Source organism: Vigna radiata, chromosome 1, assembly GCF_000741045.1.
Source record: "Vigna radiata var. radiata cultivar VC1973A chromosome 1, Vradiata_ver6, whole genome shotgun sequence".
Taxonomy (NCBI): domain Eukaryota; kingdom Viridiplantae; phylum Streptophyta; class Magnoliopsida; order Fabales; family Fabaceae; genus Vigna; species Vigna radiata.
Window position 1 is genome coordinate 35,170,389 of NC_028351.1, and position 18,041 is coordinate 35,188,429.

Here is an 18,041-nt window from a genome sequence, read left to right on the forward strand (position 1 = left end):
CTGCAAGAGAGAAAAAGGAGAGGAGCCGCAAGAGAGAAAAAGGAGAGGAGGAAGATGCGATGATATCAGAAACTGCAATGCCGCGAAAGGTCTGCGGTTTATTTAAAATGAAATGGGGCGACAGTTCCCCCAAAACTCGACGTCTATAGTCACCTAGTTGTCGGTTATCTAAGTAATTCGACGTCCAAGATAACATTTAAAGTGACTTTTTGAATGCCATTAGATGTTGGTGTCTAAGGGGACCGACGTCTAGTGCGCTCAACCTTTCATTTCCTGTCAAGGACGTAGACGACGGTTGTGAAAAGGCGCCGACGTCTCTAATGCTATAGACGTCCGTGTTCTGCTACCGGACGTCGACATGCCTCGAATTTTGGTGAACATAATTAATTACAGGCCTACAGACGTCACGGTCCCCGAAAAGCGACGTCTATTTTGCAGAAATTTCTGTCTTCCCGCCTTCCGGACAGGCTATAGACGTCGATGATTGACCACTCGACGTCTAAGCGCCTGGGAATCAAGTGACGAGCATTAATTGCACCCTAGTAGATGTCGGGCCCCCATCACAAGTGACGTCAATGGCGCAGGAAAAGTCTGTCTTCTCGCCTACCTCATTACATTGGACTTCGGTTTAGGACAGAGCAGACGTGTATTATATAATAGACGTCATGTCCCCTTGAAACCGACGTCTAGGTTACCAACTTATTTACGCTAATGTCACCGTGCACTCATATACGTCGGGCTACTCGCTAACCGACGTCATTTGGGTGACACTAAACAGCATTTTTCCACTAGTGATGAATATATTATAATAATATTTTTTTTCCGACCTTAAATAGGTTAAAATAATATTGTTAATGTTAATCATCACATTAAATGATGTATTATTCGTTTTAAAATTTATAATTTTGTCATAGTTTTACTTTTGAAAAAATTCTCAATAGATGAATGAAAAATGTATATTTAAGTTGTCTTCAACATCAATTTTAAGCGATATAAAATTATTTGATATATTATAACAAGTTCTCAATCAAAGTTTAAGAAGAAAAGTTCGTCTTTTAAATCTCATTTTAACTTTTACATAAGATATTAATATTTCAATCTCAAGACAGTTGAAATATAATTATAATAATCACTTAAATTTAAGGTATTATCTTCTTTGAAGCTTAAAACTCCTTCAAGGTTCATTGTCTTTGAAGTTAGAGAAAACAAAAATATATTTATGTTATCCTTTCACTAGTGGAAAAATCACTTTTTATGATAGGTAAAAATGATATATTATGATAGGTAACCCAAGCATCATAGTTCTAGGCATCATAATATGTTCAGCATATTATGATATACTTTTACCTATCATAATATGTAACATATTATGACATTTTTTTACCTATCATAGTATGTCAAATATATTATGACAAATAATTATTCACCTATCATAATATATACTTCTAAAAATTAAGTTTTTATTACATACATTGCATACCTATCATAAAAATTTATGTTGTTAAAAAAAATCATTATTACATTTGACATATCCAATCAATTTACAATTAATTCCCTGTATTATCGTCTCATCAATCAATTTATAATAATATCACATGAAATAACAAACATAATGAAATTCATTTAAAACATTAAATTATCTAATAATATTTAATACATAATTTGTATATCAAACCATATATTAAATCTAAATATAACATTAACCTAAGTTACATTGTAGTCAAATTTCTATAATTTACTAACACTTAAAATAAAAAAAGCACACTTGCTTCTAATGTGCCTACAATTTCCGCTCCAAGATCAACCATAGCAAGAGAAGAACATCATCTGATAGCATAGCAAACCAGTTTGCTCCTCATTTTACATGAGATTGCAAGAGACCAAAAGGAGATCCTTTTGTCACAAGAAATCTTAAAATTAACACCGACCCTCCCCTTCACCAATTACTAAAAGCAAAATAACAACAATAATAATAATAGTAATAATAAATAATTTAAGCTTCTACACTTGGAAACATAACATAATGATGTATCATTACAAACTACCCCACAAATATTGTTGAACATTGGCATATGCCATCAAAGTGATAAAAATGAACAAAAACTGCATGGTAATAATATATAAACAAGAAATATAATATTTGAGACAACTTCTTTGACATAAAAAGTGTTCAGTTTTGGTAGATAGATGACATACCAAATGATGCTTGCTGATTTACTTAGCCGTGCTTCCATAGTCATTTACCAAAAGAAGACTAAGTATCTAAAACTGCAAAAACATAAGTATTCAATATCCAACCATCAGAATAACATTATCAGTTCAACTATTCATCATATGAAATATTTTCATCAATTCCAATACTAATTTGACAGCAAGACAAATGTGTCACAGTTTACCTGCATAGCATAAAAGTTGTATGCAGACAAATGGTAAAATTTTTCCACTTTAGTTTCAAAATTAACCATAAAACAACCAACATCAGCACAAACAATTTCTAATAATACAACTACCAAAAGTACAATATCATCTTCAGGACACTAATTAATATAGTATATATTTATATACAATGTTATACATAATATAAATGTATTAGTAGTAAATAAACGATATAACATTTTAAAAATAAATAAATATTAACTTATAGTTTTAATATTATTTTTATTATAATTTATCACGTTATATTAAACAACCTTTTAATAATGAAGAAGAAAGTGAATCTGTTTCAAAAATGATAAACTAAAAAATCAATTAAACTTGTTTGCCACTGAAGGATACTGCCATAACTTACAGTGCTTTCTTACAGTACTTTGTTAAAAGTAATAAACTTTTGGTGGCTGAAAAGTGAGAAGTTTATAGAATAAAATTATATAGGAGTTTTAATTCTCTTAATTGAAGTTAAAGACACCAAAAAAATCTACCTAAGACATTGAGGCAACACTAGAATGATTCATGGGATTACAGTGATAAAAACATGTGAATATCAGTTGTCTAACTTGATAAAGGGGGTAAAATATTTAGGATGCTAAAACAATAACTAGTTGTTAGTCTCTAGACCCTGGACCCTTATCATCAGGAGTCTTAGAGCTCTGTTAGTTGAACTTCATACTCTTTTGCATCTATTGTGATGCTATTATACTGGATGTGTTAGTCAAATAATTTTTTTGTTTTCTTTTTGTATTGTTAACTAATTGAGCAGGGTGTGTATTTTTTTTGTTACCTCTTGCCTTGAGGAATTAAAACTCCCTAATGCGTATTGGGTGCTTTCTGCCTTGGACTTTCGAGTATTAGGATTCTAAAATAGAACTTTGATTACAAAGTTTACAAGTTCAGTTCATTAAATCAAAATCTGGAATCATAATTCTAAAATAACAATCCAAGAAAAAACACTTCTTAAACAAATATTCAAACAGAAGAAGCCTCACAAAAGTAAAGCAATATAAATAATAGTAGAGCAATAGATAAGACTGAGATTACCAGCTCAACGACCTGTTTGGATGCCCCAAAGTCTGCAAGTTTTATGCACCCTTTATTATCAACCAGAATATTGGCCCCCTGAAATCAATTACAACTTGAACATCAGCCACCAGATAAGAACCAAGATAACATGAATATCAGTAAAATATAATTCACCTTAATGTCTCTGTGCATGATTCCAATTTTGTGCAAGTATTCAAGTCCAAGTAGTAGCTGCTTCGTGTAGGTTCTTATCACCTGTTGAATGAATTAGTTGAATTGATTTAGCTTTTAAAAAAAGTTAAGAAAAAATGACAGTTACTTCATCACTATCAACATCTTATAATTTTTATTAAGCACTTAAATAACAACTTAAAACAAAAAAGTTATTCAACTCTCCCTCAAGTCAATCTCTTTAAAATTCACACAGTACATCAATACTCATCTCTCAGGACATATATCTAAATTTGTCTGCTGAAGTTTACAGCTAAATTGAACATTTGAAGATGTCAATTGTACATTAGAGTCTTGCCTCTGATACTTTCACTTAGAAAATTTTCAGAATGTCAAAGTGACACCTTTCTAATGACTAAAAAGAAGTGTTTTTGAATATTTTGAGAGCATGAGCAGTATCAAAACAGTTGTTAATCATCAGAGAGTGATTTTCATAAAAGATTATTTCTTCAACAAGCCATTTAGCAGTCCTTCATAAGCATTGATAGTGAAAGAAGCATTGATGCAGATTGATCAACGACTTAGTTATGGTCAATTTGAATGGACGTAGTTTGAAGAAGTTGCTGACACTCATTATAAACGTATACAGCTCAATTATGCCTCTAGCTAGCATTTCAAACATCCATGTGCAAATGCAAAACGTGGTTCCTTAGTCATCCATTGGTTATGTTGAAGAATCCTTTGGTTTTCTCTCTCTCTTTCCCTAGTCATTCATTTGTATCTTACAGAGCAATCACTCAATCCTCAAGTTTTGAAGCATTTTGAATAGCTTGCTCGTTTCATCAAATCAAACATCAATTTAAAAACATACTTTAAAAATTAACATGACATGTAAAGAATAAGTCAAGTCACTGGTTTTTATTTTCTAAAACTCGAGAAGAAACACTATCATATTTATTTATCTAATGAGAGATCCAATAAAGTGTTAGTCAGTATTTTGGCTAATACCAGTAAAAACATGTGGTTTAGATTCAATTTCCTACACAACTAAAGGGGAAGCTCAAAATTTCCTCGATGTAGGGATAATGAATCATGTGACTGTAATGGAGTAGTAGATGACTAACTAACATGCTACAGTCAGCTCTCCTTCGAAGATACAACTTATCAGCCAAGCACTTCTCAAATTCCCAAAGTTTTGGTTGCTATGTCTAAAAGAGGGCCTAAAGCATTAGGTGCAAATTTTCTTGCAAATAAGAAGCAAAGCGAAGATGGTTGGTTATTATAAAGACTACAATACAGATAATAAAAAGAAAAGTAGTAAGCAAATAACTTGACAAATTAACTGTACACACAACAATAACTTAAATGATCCTAATTCATGCTAAATGTCATCATCTAAAGTAAAGCAATGTAGCTGAATTCTACAACATAGGAGTTTCAATCATATCTCGTAACAAATGCAAAACTAAGAACTCAAACTTTTGGACCTTATCCAACAAAAGAAAGAAATACCAGTACACAAAAATACCAGAAAAACTAAGCAAATTAACTAAATTTATACATAATAAAATAAAAAACAACAACACAAAACGACTGGAAATTTTTTTCAAACAACGAAGAATCAAGTTAGAATTTTCCAGTACCTCCATTAAGAGCACCAGCAGCAGTGCATTTTTTCGTAAGATTCGCTGAGAGTTCGCAGTATTGGCGTTCGTATCCCTCGAACACGTTGCTCATTGTCCACGACCTTCTTCATTCGCTTCTTCAATTCACGATTAAGAAAATGAAAAGTTATAAACTAAGAGAACGTGGAAACGTAAATAGAGAAACAAAATCAGAACCCAGGGATTAAGAACCCGACACCGAAACCCTATTCGAACGCGTAAACGTAAGAAAATCGACGATGATTGGCGAAGCGAGAAGAGAAAAGCGTGTGTAGGAGCGTGAGATCCGAAGCGAGATAGCGTCGGAGGTTCAAAAATGCAAGAAATTGGGCGGAGAAAGGGTGGCGAAGTTTGGGAAAATGGGAGAAAGGGTGCGCGAAAACAAGGTATGTTCGAGACGAGTAGGGGTTTCGAGACGTGTACTTGTGCACTGTGCTCTGGATGAGAATGAAAGAAATAAAATAGGGAGGAGTTTTGCACCTATTATTATGACAGGTGTTTTAATATATATAATAATATATTTTTATAATTTTCATTTTGTCACTGCATCTAATTTATTATGATAGGTCACTTTTACTTATAATTTTTATTACGAAAATGTCACTGTTACATTTATTATGATAGGGTTCTTAAAATGCATCATTGGTCAATGTATTATGATAGATAGATTTTACCTATCATAATAACCCATCATAGAATTTTCTTTTTCCACTAGTGTTTGCTTCTACTTCTAAAAAAAATATATACCTAAGAAAAAAATATAAATACTTACTCAATACTTTTTGTGTATAGGAAATATAACTAATAAATATAAGTAAACATGCATTTGTATCTAGTTTTTATTTATTTTATATATACTCATTTTTGTTTTGTTGGACTATGAGGTCCATGTATCTACTTTATCATTATTATTAAATGGATTAAGAAATATATCTTACCGAAACATTATAATAATTAAAAAATATATATTCAAGGTAGTTTATTATTATTTTTATTTATAAAAGTTTATGATTTACTAATTATTGAAGAGATCTATTTGATTTAAAAAGTGGTTATTATAATATAAGTTTCTTGAAAAATATATAAAATAATTATTATTTATATGCAAGTTATTTTTTAAGAAAATTTTTAAAAAGATATAAGATTTATTATGTGTATGATTTTTTTTTTATACAAGGAATCTTTTAAGAAATAAATACAGAAAAGTAAGAAAAGATAATCTAATATTATATGGTTATTAGAAGAATTACCTAAAATCTCTTAAAGTATATTGAGGATTTAAGAGTGAGTGTGAGACTCATAAATATATATTAAAGAAGTGGGTGACTATTACGTAAAAAATAGTGTGAGTGAGTAGGTTTGGAAGAAAAGTAAAAGTAAGATTGTTGAGTTTCAAAAAATTTGAAGGAAGAAGTGAACACAAAGATTATATTATTTTTATATGATATATCATTTTATGAGTCTAAATTCTGAAGTATTAGTATTGTGATGAAAAATAATTGTATGTTTGTGTGGTGACTCGGTGAAAGGTGGTGAGGGATAATTCTGCATAGTTGTATAGAATCTGTTTTTCGTTAGGTTTAATTTTCTAACTAAGGTTTTGTTTATTTGAGCGGATTTGAGAGAGAATAATTGAGAGGATTTGATGATAATTTTTTTGTTGTTTATTTGAATAGCTTTGGAGGTAAGTGAGAGTGAATTTGGAAGTAAATTTTTTTAATTTGTCATATAAATTAAATCCTATACTAATTCTCACAAATTTTACTTCCAAATCTACTCTCACTTACCTCGAAATCTATTCAAATAAACAAAAAGAAAATTATTTTCAAATCCTCTCAATTATTTTTCCTCAAATCCACTCAAGTGAACAAGGCCTAAGAGATCACTAGTGGTTGTACTATTGTGTGAAATAATAGATGTAATTGTATGGTGTTCTTAGACAAATGACTATGTGAAGATTTGGTGGATTGTTATATTATGATTAATATGTATTATGGTTATGATATTTTGATATTTGTTTATGATATCCGCTTTATTTGGTAGTTTTTATTTGTAATGATCATTTTTATAAATGATAATTTGAAAAAAATACATAACGTTTTTGTTTTAGAATTTCTCTTTTCAATAAAATATATTTGTAAGTGAGATTTCAATAAAATAGAGATAAACTTTTATTTTAATTATATAATTTGTTGTTAATTATATATTTTAGAAAACGAAAAAATGTTACATTATCTTTGTATTTTATAATCAACTTTTCTTGACTGTCCTTGTAAAATGTCCTAAAGTAATTGGAATCCACGGTGTCAGGAAATTAACTTGAAATATTTTGACCTAAAGAGGGTTTAATATAAACATTATTAATGTGACATATAACATTTTTGATGATGCAATTGCAAAACACCCTTCATAAAGTTTTACAACATTATGCTGTAGATTACATTATAACTGTTTTTAATTTTTCAAATATTTTCACATGAAGAGATTCACTGTTGAAAATTTCATATAGAATGGAAGTGTAGTCCTATTATATTAGTGGTACTTCTATTTATACTAGTGGCACCTCCTTAACTAATGGTTAGGATCTTGTCACTACAACATTAATCTAAGGGTCATTATTCATCTTTTAGAATTTTCTAAAACATTCCTATAATTCTAAACGTATCTAGATACATCTTATGGTTAAGCATTTCTAAACATCATTCTAGAATCCTTCTTGATAGAATTGTTCTAGAATTCAATTTTGGATCTTCTCTAATTTTGGACTTTTATCTTATAAGCTGAACTTACATTCTAACTTTTTTTTTTCTAGGAGTTTCTACATTCTTTTGCGTTAAACTTTAATAAAAAAAAACAATATATGTGTTGTTATTAGATCAATCACTCTTGAAAAGTAAAATTTGTAAAATGACCATGATATTTTAACAATTTTTTAATAACAGATTATATGTCATTATTTTATTAGTACTTATATTTAAAACTTATATTTAAAACAAACCAATTACAAACTATCATATAAACCGTTAACCGTTGTAAGAATATAGTAAAAAAAAGTTATTAAAGATACATTATACTTTTGCAAAATAGATCTCTGACACTACTTAGAAAATCTATACACCTTTCTTGTCCGTAAATTTCTCAACAAAAGATATAGGTGTAGTTTATTGGGTTTGTTTTAAGTCCTTGAGTCATATCCAATACTATAAGTTCATATTTATTTAAAAATGATCTTTTCCACCAAGAAAATTACATTCAAGTCGATTGAAAAAGGTGATTACGATTTCAATACAAGATAAACGATCATGTTTCATGAAATTGACCTTTTAACTATTATTTTTACTATTTTTTATATGTTGATTTAAATGTCCAATTTCTTCTCAAACAGATAGTAAACTTCGTAAAAAACGTTGGAAACTTTTCCATTGAAAACACCACGCGCATACAATTTGAAGTCACATTATAAAAATAATATTTTAAATTATTTCAATACTAGATCTTTGTTTTTCTTTTTTTTTTCTACTTCTCAAATATTTCAATACTCGTCATTCATCTTTCTTTATCTTTATATTTTTACTCATTCTTTTTTTTCCTTCTTCTCTCCTTAAAGTCATCCTTCAATTTTCTCTCAATTTTGTTAAATCAAGTCATTAATAAACAATTTGTAATATATATAGATTGAGTTTAAAAATAGCTTTAGCACTAACATTTTTCATAAAATAAAAAAATAAAAGTAAAAGAAAAGTAATTGATAAAAAAAAGAAGAAAATACCAATATTCAGTTTAAGGAAGGATATTGACATCACTAAGAAAACTAGATGAGGATAAGTCACAGAGTTAATCCTCACAAGTTAATCCGATACGACCCAATTTAGTTCTTATAATTTATAAATTTAACAAGTTATAAAAAGCTGGTTTAATTACTTTTTTTTTTTTCTCAATTTTAGTTAAAAAGTTGTAATTAGATCATCACATGTACTTTTGTTTCAAATTAACTCCTTTTCATTATTATTACTTTATAAAAAAAACAGTAAACACATGTCACAAATCAGCTCATAATTCTTTTATTTTTTAATTTTTTCTTTTTTTTTTTGCAAAAATCTTTATTGTCATATAGCAGGTACTTAATGTATGATGGTGTTGCGCTTTAGGATAGTAACACATAGACTTTATCAATACTAAAAGTCTTTTTATTGAAAAAGTTTATAAAATCAAAATATCTACAAAATTCTTGGGTTAGGGCCGATCCATCACCCTTCATTTTAGAAAAGAAAATTCATTTTGAATATAAAAAAAATATAATTAACTCCTAATCTTTCATAAATATAAGTGTTTTTAATTTGTCAAAAAATTATATATAAACATTTTAATCAAACTAACATAAACTTTATAAGAGGTTCCAATATACTATGTTGCTTACTAATAGGAAAATTACGTATAGTCATTTAATTTTGTTATGCAAAAAATTCATCTAGGTTTGAGTCAAAATTAAATAAGACATCAATTTGAAAATTTAAAATTATGAATAATAATTTTATGAATTTATTTTTATTTAATGTTATTTTTTTTTCCTTTTTTTAATATATGAATTAAATTTATACTTAAACTCTACCAATTATTTAGTTCTCTTTAATAATCACTACATAATAAATATATAATTAATAATTATAAAAAAATTAGTATGAATTTTATTAGAATTAATCTAATATTGTCATATTTTGACTAAACTTTAAGACTTTATCACAATGTATTACATGTTTTATTAAATAAGTTTTCTTCTCTAAGAAATTAATAAAATTAATAAATAGATTATAGTTAATAACTATTTTAAACTATAAGTTATATATTTTATTTAATAATATAATAATAAATATGATACAAAATAGGGTTAAATATGTTTTTAGTCCCTAAAGTATCACTCAATTTTGGTTTTAGTCCCTACTTGAAACATTAATGGTTTTTAGTCCTCATTGTTTTGAAACTCTCACTTTTCGTCCTTAAAATTAGACGACGTTATCTTTTAACATATGTGGCAAACGGCAAATGCCAGCTTTCTTTCATCTGTGTGCCACGTTGGTTTTAATTTTTAATGGTCATATTAGTGATGGTAAGGTGTGTTAATTAGGGTTCTTATTTTAGAGTGGAGTTTTTGAGATCTGATTTCATATGCTCTTCTTTTCCTTTGTATGAAGCGCGTTCACCATTCTCCCATTATATCAACACAGAACGAAGCGATCTGAGAGATTACGAAGGGGGCCAAGGCTTTATCTCCTGAATGTGAATTAGGTATTCCATATGGACACCACCACCACTTCTCCTGTTCTTTCCTTTCATTGTTGCAGCAAATATAAGGCTCCTTTCGAAGAAAAACTTCTTAACTGCAGTTCAATATGTAGTTGAACAATCACCACTCACAAGCCCTCTGAAGTGAAACAGACAACAATAAATCAAATTTAGATTTGCATTTTACCAGCAATCCTAATCAGATAACAATGAGTGGTTTTTGAACTCTCTGATTATTAAGTATAGTTGACTCAATAAGAGGGAACAAAACAAAAGGAAAGTTTAAGAAAGAGAAGAAAAAAAATTAACTTTGCAGTGAAGCAACCACCTAAGATTTGGTGGTTATCATGAACAAATTTCTAACACAGAAGATACAATGTAAGGATAGGACTGTTAAACTATTTAAGACTCAAATTTAACTCCACTTAAAGCAAATTTGGTGTAGATAAATTGAAACCAGCCACAGAGAGACCAAACAAAAAGACAAATTAACACAAAACCTTGGACATAAATAGAAAGACCTAGGTCAAGCAACAACTGGAGAAACCCCAGTAACAAAGCTCAGAACTTGAAGGCAAAATCGAGTAGAAAAATGATAATGCAGAATATGGTGTTTGGTTAAATACAGGGGAGGCATCCCCAGTCACGACGGTGAGCGGAAACACCAGGAGTCACGATTCACGGTGGTGGATCCGGGAAAAGATGAACCCATTCGAAGGGGAAGGTGAGAAGATAGCGTCGGTAGCGGCCTCCAAAGCTGACGGTGGCGAGGTAGAGACGGTCACCTGCATCAACGGCGTAGTGTAGGCGGTGGTTCCGACCGGTGGGAGGTGAGCGTCGGCGAGACTGTGGCTTGGTGTTGGTTCCCAATTAAAAACCCTAATTGTGCTAATCTGGTTATAATAAAGAGACGTGGCAATCAATAATATGATGACTAAAAACAAAACCAACATGGCAGACAGGAAAGAGGAAAGCTGACATTGAATGAAATTTCGCCGTTTGCCACAAGTGTAAAAAGATAACGCCGTCCAATTTTAAGGACGAAAAGTGAGAGTTTCAAAACAATGAGGATTAAAAACCATCAATGTTTCGAGTAGGGACTAAAACCAAAATCAAGTGATACTTAAGAAACTAAAAAGATATTTAACTCTACAAAATATTAATTTAAATAATAACAAAATTACAATATATTAAACTATCTAATAAAATATATAATTTAATATGCGTACACAAATAATATTATTTTTAAGAGTAAATTAAAGTCTTGTATCACCTTAATCTTTACCCTAACTTATTTAAGAAAGGACTTTGAAAATTAGAACTTTTTTTTACTCCCACTTGAAAGACATCCTAAAAGAAGGTTTTTTCAAGAGTGAATGATAACTCTCGTTACACATGTCAATAACAAATATAATTATATATTATTCAATTATGTCTTTATAAATATATATTTTTGTTCAATTCAATCTATTTTTTTAAAATATAACAATGCCCTCCCTTTTGAATTAGGTACACGTAAATAACAACATATTTTCTAACTTAAAGTCAAATATAGAATAAATATTTGTTGAATTAAAATATTAAAATTTAAAATAAATTATAATTTAAAAATAAATTTTTATTATATAATTAAGAAAATAAAAATATACAATAATTTAAATAATTAATATCTGTAAATTATATTTTAATTTTAATTAATATTTTTATAATAATAAAGTAATTTAATATGTAATTACTTTAATTATTTAAATTTAATATGTTAAAAAATCAATTTTAATCAAATTATGAGTATGACATTTATATAAATATTAAATTTAGTTCCAATTTAAAAGACAACATTCTTCTATTTAACAAAAATTAGGACAAAATTAAATTAAAAAAACTATATAAAGTCTAAATTAAATACAAAATAATAATATTTGATATTGATATATGACATTATCTAATCCATAACACTGTTAGTGTCACGTGTCACACCATAAAACTTGACACGTGTGCAACAAAACTTTTGTAAGAAAAAATATATATTTTTTTTAATATTAAAGAAAGTTATAAATTGAGATGTGGTATTTTGATAACATTTGTAAGGTACTAATAAAAAAACTAATTGAGTGGATTTTAAAAAATTTGAGACTTGATTGAATAAAAGTAAAAGTGAAGAATTATTTGTAACTTTTCAATTAAAATTGGGAAGGAAAAAAAATTAGACAAAAATGAATATTGTGATGTTCCAATTAGATAGAAATATATAAATAATTAAGACGTCATCATACATAATAATTGAAAGTAGTTAGAGAATAATTAGGATTACATTCATCCTTAGAATAGTACAAGAAGTTAAAGCTAGGGTACTAGAGTTCTCCCAAGAGGGTAGGAATTTAAAACTTTAACCATAACAAAGTTTTTCAAAATAACACAGAGCAAAAGAAAGTCCTAAAGCATCATTATCATTCACATCCAAGGCTGTCTCAAAAGAAACCTCCTCTTCATCTGCTCTCATCCAAGTGGATGATCATCGCAAAAGAAAACAAACGCAAACATGGCACAAACACAAACAAATGCAAGGGTGAGCTAATTATATAAAAAGCATGCAACTTATATTAACATATACATATCAGATTCAATTCAAGTAAAGTACATACAAGTAAAGCAATATATGACACAGATCCTAACATGTTATCTTCTATACTTGACTCGTCCGGACTTTAGAATGATAGTCGAGCTATGGCGAGCCATGCACCCGTGGTGGCTTGTGATACTTGGGCTCCCCCGCCCTACCACACTCACAAAGTTAGTTTGTTCCATGCCCTAGAGCATGATGGAAGCTTCCAAGACTAAGACCTCCTACTACTCCTCACCACATGGTCCAATCCTCTATACGTGAGAAGAAAGGCCATTGGAGCGTTAGGAAAGACCCCCAAAACTGAGCTCCTACTTTCATTTTAAAACACTAAGAATCTCACCAAGAGATTCTACATTTGAAACTACCATAAGTAACCATGAAATCATTTTTCAGTCTTTCCCAATTCACACACCTTTGAATTATAATCAAACCACATGTTTAAGCTTCAAAGATCAAGTCATATGTACTAAAACATGCTCCACAACCACTTCCAATCATCTCAAATAGACAATATTGTCATGTTATCTCAATCACACAACAAAACTCTACAATTTCTTGTAAAATAATACATCCCCATAGGTAAAATTTAGGTTTAAACCTCTTTTTGGTCCCTAAGTTATAAGCGGATGTTCAGTTTAGTCCCCGTTTTTAAAAATGTAAATCTTTGGTCCCTAAGTTATAAAAAATGTATCAAATGAGTCCTTTTTTTAACTTGAAATACTGTTTTTGGTTGTTTCTTAACAATTGCTACATCTTTAGATTGTTTTGATTTGTTTCTTAATAATAACAGCACTTTAGATTGCTCTTTGTACTTTGACTATTAACATAAAAAAAGGACTCATTTGATACATTTTTTATAACTTAGGAATCAAAAGTTTACATTTTTAAAAGCGGGGACTAAACTGAACATCCGCTCATAACTTAGGGACCAAAAAGAGGTTTAAACCTAAAATTTAATATCATACGTAATCTTTACTACTAATTTTCTATAAAACAATATTATTTTAATATAATTTATTATCATATTTACTCTTTGCATCTCTTATATATAATATATCTCATACTTTCTTTTATATATAAATATTATGATTACAATTTATATTATATGTACTCTCCTGCATCTTATATATCCCTATTATATTAATATAATATGTATCATGCTTAACACCCCAAATTTGTGATAGGCACCTATTTAAACTTATCTAGATGAATTTTACCAATTATACAATGATTCTAAAGTTGTTTAGGCTTGAATTTAAATTCAAAACATTGCATCCTATGACTTATGAACTTTAATTCAATTCTGCCATTTTTAATGTGTTTTAGTTCAATTTTATCTGTCTAACAAGTCACAACCGACTTGTTTAAACTGCCCAAACAGACCAAATGCACTCAATACCCCAAACTCTCAAAATCACTCCTTCACTTCCCATCAAACACCCAAAATGGTTCCTATTTAGTAAACTACTTGTTTAATTTTCATCATAGTAGAGATCTTACTTTCCCCCAATTGGTCACCGGAGAGGACCCAGATGTCTGAACGCATCAAACTCATCTTCGACGTCAGCACATATGACTAGTCACAATTGACTAGACTAGGCCAGGGCTGCTCTATGATGTGTCAACTTAGGTTTTTAAGATTCCTCTATCCTACCAACAAAGAAAGGCTTTCAACAATTAACAATTAATTTATTTAAATTGTCTAACCTGTCCTAGTACGTTCTAGATCCAACTGCCCAAAGTTACTTCCCCACTTACTACAAACAGGACTTGATCACTACCCAAGTACCAGTTTCTCAAACTAGGACTGACTTCCACAGAACGTACATTGCAACCACCCCAAATCAAAGACCAATTCCAGTAAATCAATTCCAACAGAGGCAGCTCATATACATCCAATCCACACATACCAGTCAATTATTTAAACACAATATTTAAGCACAATTTCACTCTTAGTTAGGGCATCCAATAAAATTAAAAATTGCATAACGGCTTCACAAAACACACCCGTTCAACATTGAACATGTAGATATTTTATAAAATAAATTTCTACAAAATAATTAGCTCTCCTTACCTCTTTGGTTACGTAGAACAGTTACTTGGGGATGCCCTAACAGTATCCGCACAATAGTGAACTCATAGGACCTACAGATCACCAAACAAGTGATGGAGCATAGTTCTTAGAGCTAGAATAGACTGAAAATGGAAGGTAGAACATGCAACCAGTAAAGTTGCATGCCCTAGGCTCAAGAGCAGTGAAGAAAAAAGGGGAAATTTACTTATCGGTCGGAATGAAGATATCGATCGGTAAAAATTGGAGCTCTCTACACCAGGAATGATTTAGCAGCACCCAATCAAAAATTGAACGATTCAAAGTGTTGGAAATGTAGAGAGAAGGCAGAGCACAAGGTTAGGACAAAGTTCTAGAGAGAAAAAGGGTTTGAACAAAAACGAATCAGACTTATGAGAAGTTCCCCAAGACCATGTTATCCTTAGTTTATGGGTTGGACTACCCTAACAATAGACCCATAGCTTTACTAAATTTTAAGGCCCTTACAAATATGGTTGAATATATATATATATATATATATATATATATATATATATATATATATATATATATATATATATATATATATATATCCTTTAAATTTTACATTATTTTTTTACCAAATAATATCTAATATACATTAGTAATTATCTCATATTCCTATTGTTTTCAATTCTCATTATGAAAAATTTGTTATATAATATGATCGTTCAATCAGTTCTATAATTGAGCGGTTAATCAGTTTATCATCTATATGAGTCGTCTATATTAAGAAACAGTCTGAATAAAGCAAAATTAACGCTAATATAGTTTTATTATTTCTAAATTAATTTAGAGTGAAGGAAAAACGTTGATCGGAACTTAGAATTTGGTGATTGTTTAAATAAGTAAACTAACCACGACATCTTAACCTAAAATATTTTATACTATGAGAATATAAGTATGTGTCCTCTTAAAATTTTCCTTTATCGTTCCACGTCAAATAACTACTTAATTAAAAATATAATAAAAATTATAAAAATAAAAATAAAAATTATTAACTCTTTAAAATTTATATATATGTTTATTAAATTAACTAATTACACATTCAAAACCAAGCTATATTGGTGTGCTGGCAACATCCTTATTACAAACTAAACACGCATTAAGTATGCAACACTAATTATGCATTGCTTGCATTATGAAAAACACCACTTAGAACTGTGGCAATGGAGCAAGTGCCAGTGCTTGTGGAGAAGCTGGAGCCAATAGCAGAGAGCTCAGTGGTCCTGATTCCACCAAACCAGAGCTTCTGATCTCAGCCGTTTGTCGACGAGCATTTGCACCTACTGATGCACACAATCCGGGAAGAAACACACCTGCGTATACATTAAACAAAAAACTTTTATATATTTTAACATCATCGAAATTAATAGGGCGGGTGACACAGGGAGTGATATTGTTACCTTCACCGGCTGCAAGGTTGAAATATAGGTCAACAATGTTGGGACAGTTTTGGTAGCAGTGAGGGGAGCATAGGTTTTTGGTGAACCCAACCTCAAGAAGAGAATCCGAAGAGATTCCAAAGGATTTTCTGTCCAAACCACAACCCTTTATGCAGTCCTCCGTTTCAATGTGTCCGTTTTGTATTTCCGTTTCAATCTCTGAAGTCCGGCACGTGTAAGCCTCTTCCCCGCTTCTCTTCACACGCTTCTCCAGCACGCACCGTTTTCCCTCCCATGACACCGCAAATGCACACGTGTCCTCGCTCAAACGCTCGCATTCTACCTCCCCTGAATTTTCACCGTTAGCAAAAGTGTGTTAGAGATGCTAAAACTATATTATTCAACTTCATTCAAGAATGAAACGTGTAAAAGAATATAAGAATGGGAAAATTCTTCTAACGATTTAAACTATGAGAAATTTTGTCTTTTTCGGAAAACATTCCAAGGAGAACTTATGCTACATCGTCATTCTTTAATTTCATACAACTAAAATCACAATTTACTTTTTTTTAATCTTTTTTAAACAATTTTTCTCCCTCCCTTTTAGTCAATCTTTTATATTCCTACTTTTTAGCTTATAATTTTTGAAAATTTATGACAGTTAGTTAATTAGATCTTTGGTTGGTCTATCAAAGATGGGATTCACCTGGAAGTTACAAGTACTAATGAGATCTGGGTTCAGCCATATAAAGAATTGACACCACTTTTTATCCAAAATCTTTATAGGTTAATGGGTCTTTCATCTTTATACAGTGTGTTATTTTCTCATTTTTATCCCATATAACACTTAGACTCACACTTGGATTTTCAACAATCTAACTTTTCAAAGAATATCTATTTTTCTAAGAGATTAAAAAGATCAAATGGGATAGAAATCAAACTCGTTTTTGATAATGAAAAATTAGTCAATTGCCATAAAAAAAAAAATACCCACATAAATTAAATCGGGAAAATAACTATTTAGTTGAGAAGTGTTCATGTTTTAGAGACTTACCAAGAGTTCCTTGCACTGTGAAGAAAAATGCAATGACAACCATTGCCAAACATCTCAAGCTAATGTTATGGGCCATGGCTGAAGCAGAAGATGATTTTGGAGTTTGGAAAGTTTGGTTTTGGAATGGTTGTGATGTTTTTGTGGTTATTTGATGAATGTATTTATAGTGTTTCTTGTAGGAGAACGCTATTTCTTTCTTTAGGTTAAAAAATGATATTTTGTATAGAAAGTGGACCTTTCGATACGAATCAGAATATGGGAGAAGATAGAATAGTAATTTAGTTGTTTACAGAAGTTTTATTACCTTACGCATGATATA

The 18,041-nt window shown here is 30.0% G+C and overlaps 1 protein-coding gene and 1 long non-coding RNA gene across 4 annotated transcripts; both read right to left on the reverse strand.

Moving 5' to 3' along the window:
* Positions 1 to 1,663: 1,663 nt before the first annotated feature.
* On the reverse strand, positions 1,664 to 5,740 carry LOC106768083. Of its 3 annotated transcripts, none has more exons than XR_002668430.1 (5): positions 5,271 to 5,740; positions 3,631 to 3,711; positions 3,475 to 3,552; positions 2,197 to 2,268; positions 1,664 to 1,946 (listed from the first exon to the last, which is right to left on the reverse strand). It is a non-coding gene; the product is annotated as an uncharacterized LOC106768083 (long non-coding RNA). The 3 variants fall into 3 exon arrangements; XR_002668433.1 differs by having other exon boundaries at positions 1,665 to 1,827; XR_001376218.2 differs by having other exon boundaries at positions 1,667 to 1,893.
* A 10,547-nt stretch (positions 5,741 to 16,287) lies between these two features.
* LOC106762469 lies at positions 16,288 to 17,830 on the reverse strand. Its single transcript, XM_014646407.2, has 3 exons — positions 17,723 to 17,830; positions 16,690 to 17,016; positions 16,288 to 16,602 (listed from the first exon to the last, which is right to left on the reverse strand). Exons 1-3 carry the CDS (start codon positions 17,796 to 17,798, stop codon positions 16,439 to 16,441), a joined length of 567 nt encoding a protein of 188 aa, XP_014501893.1. The 5' UTR covers positions 17,799 to 17,830; the 3' UTR covers positions 16,288 to 16,438.
* Between the last annotated feature and the right edge of the window lie 211 nt (positions 17,831 to 18,041).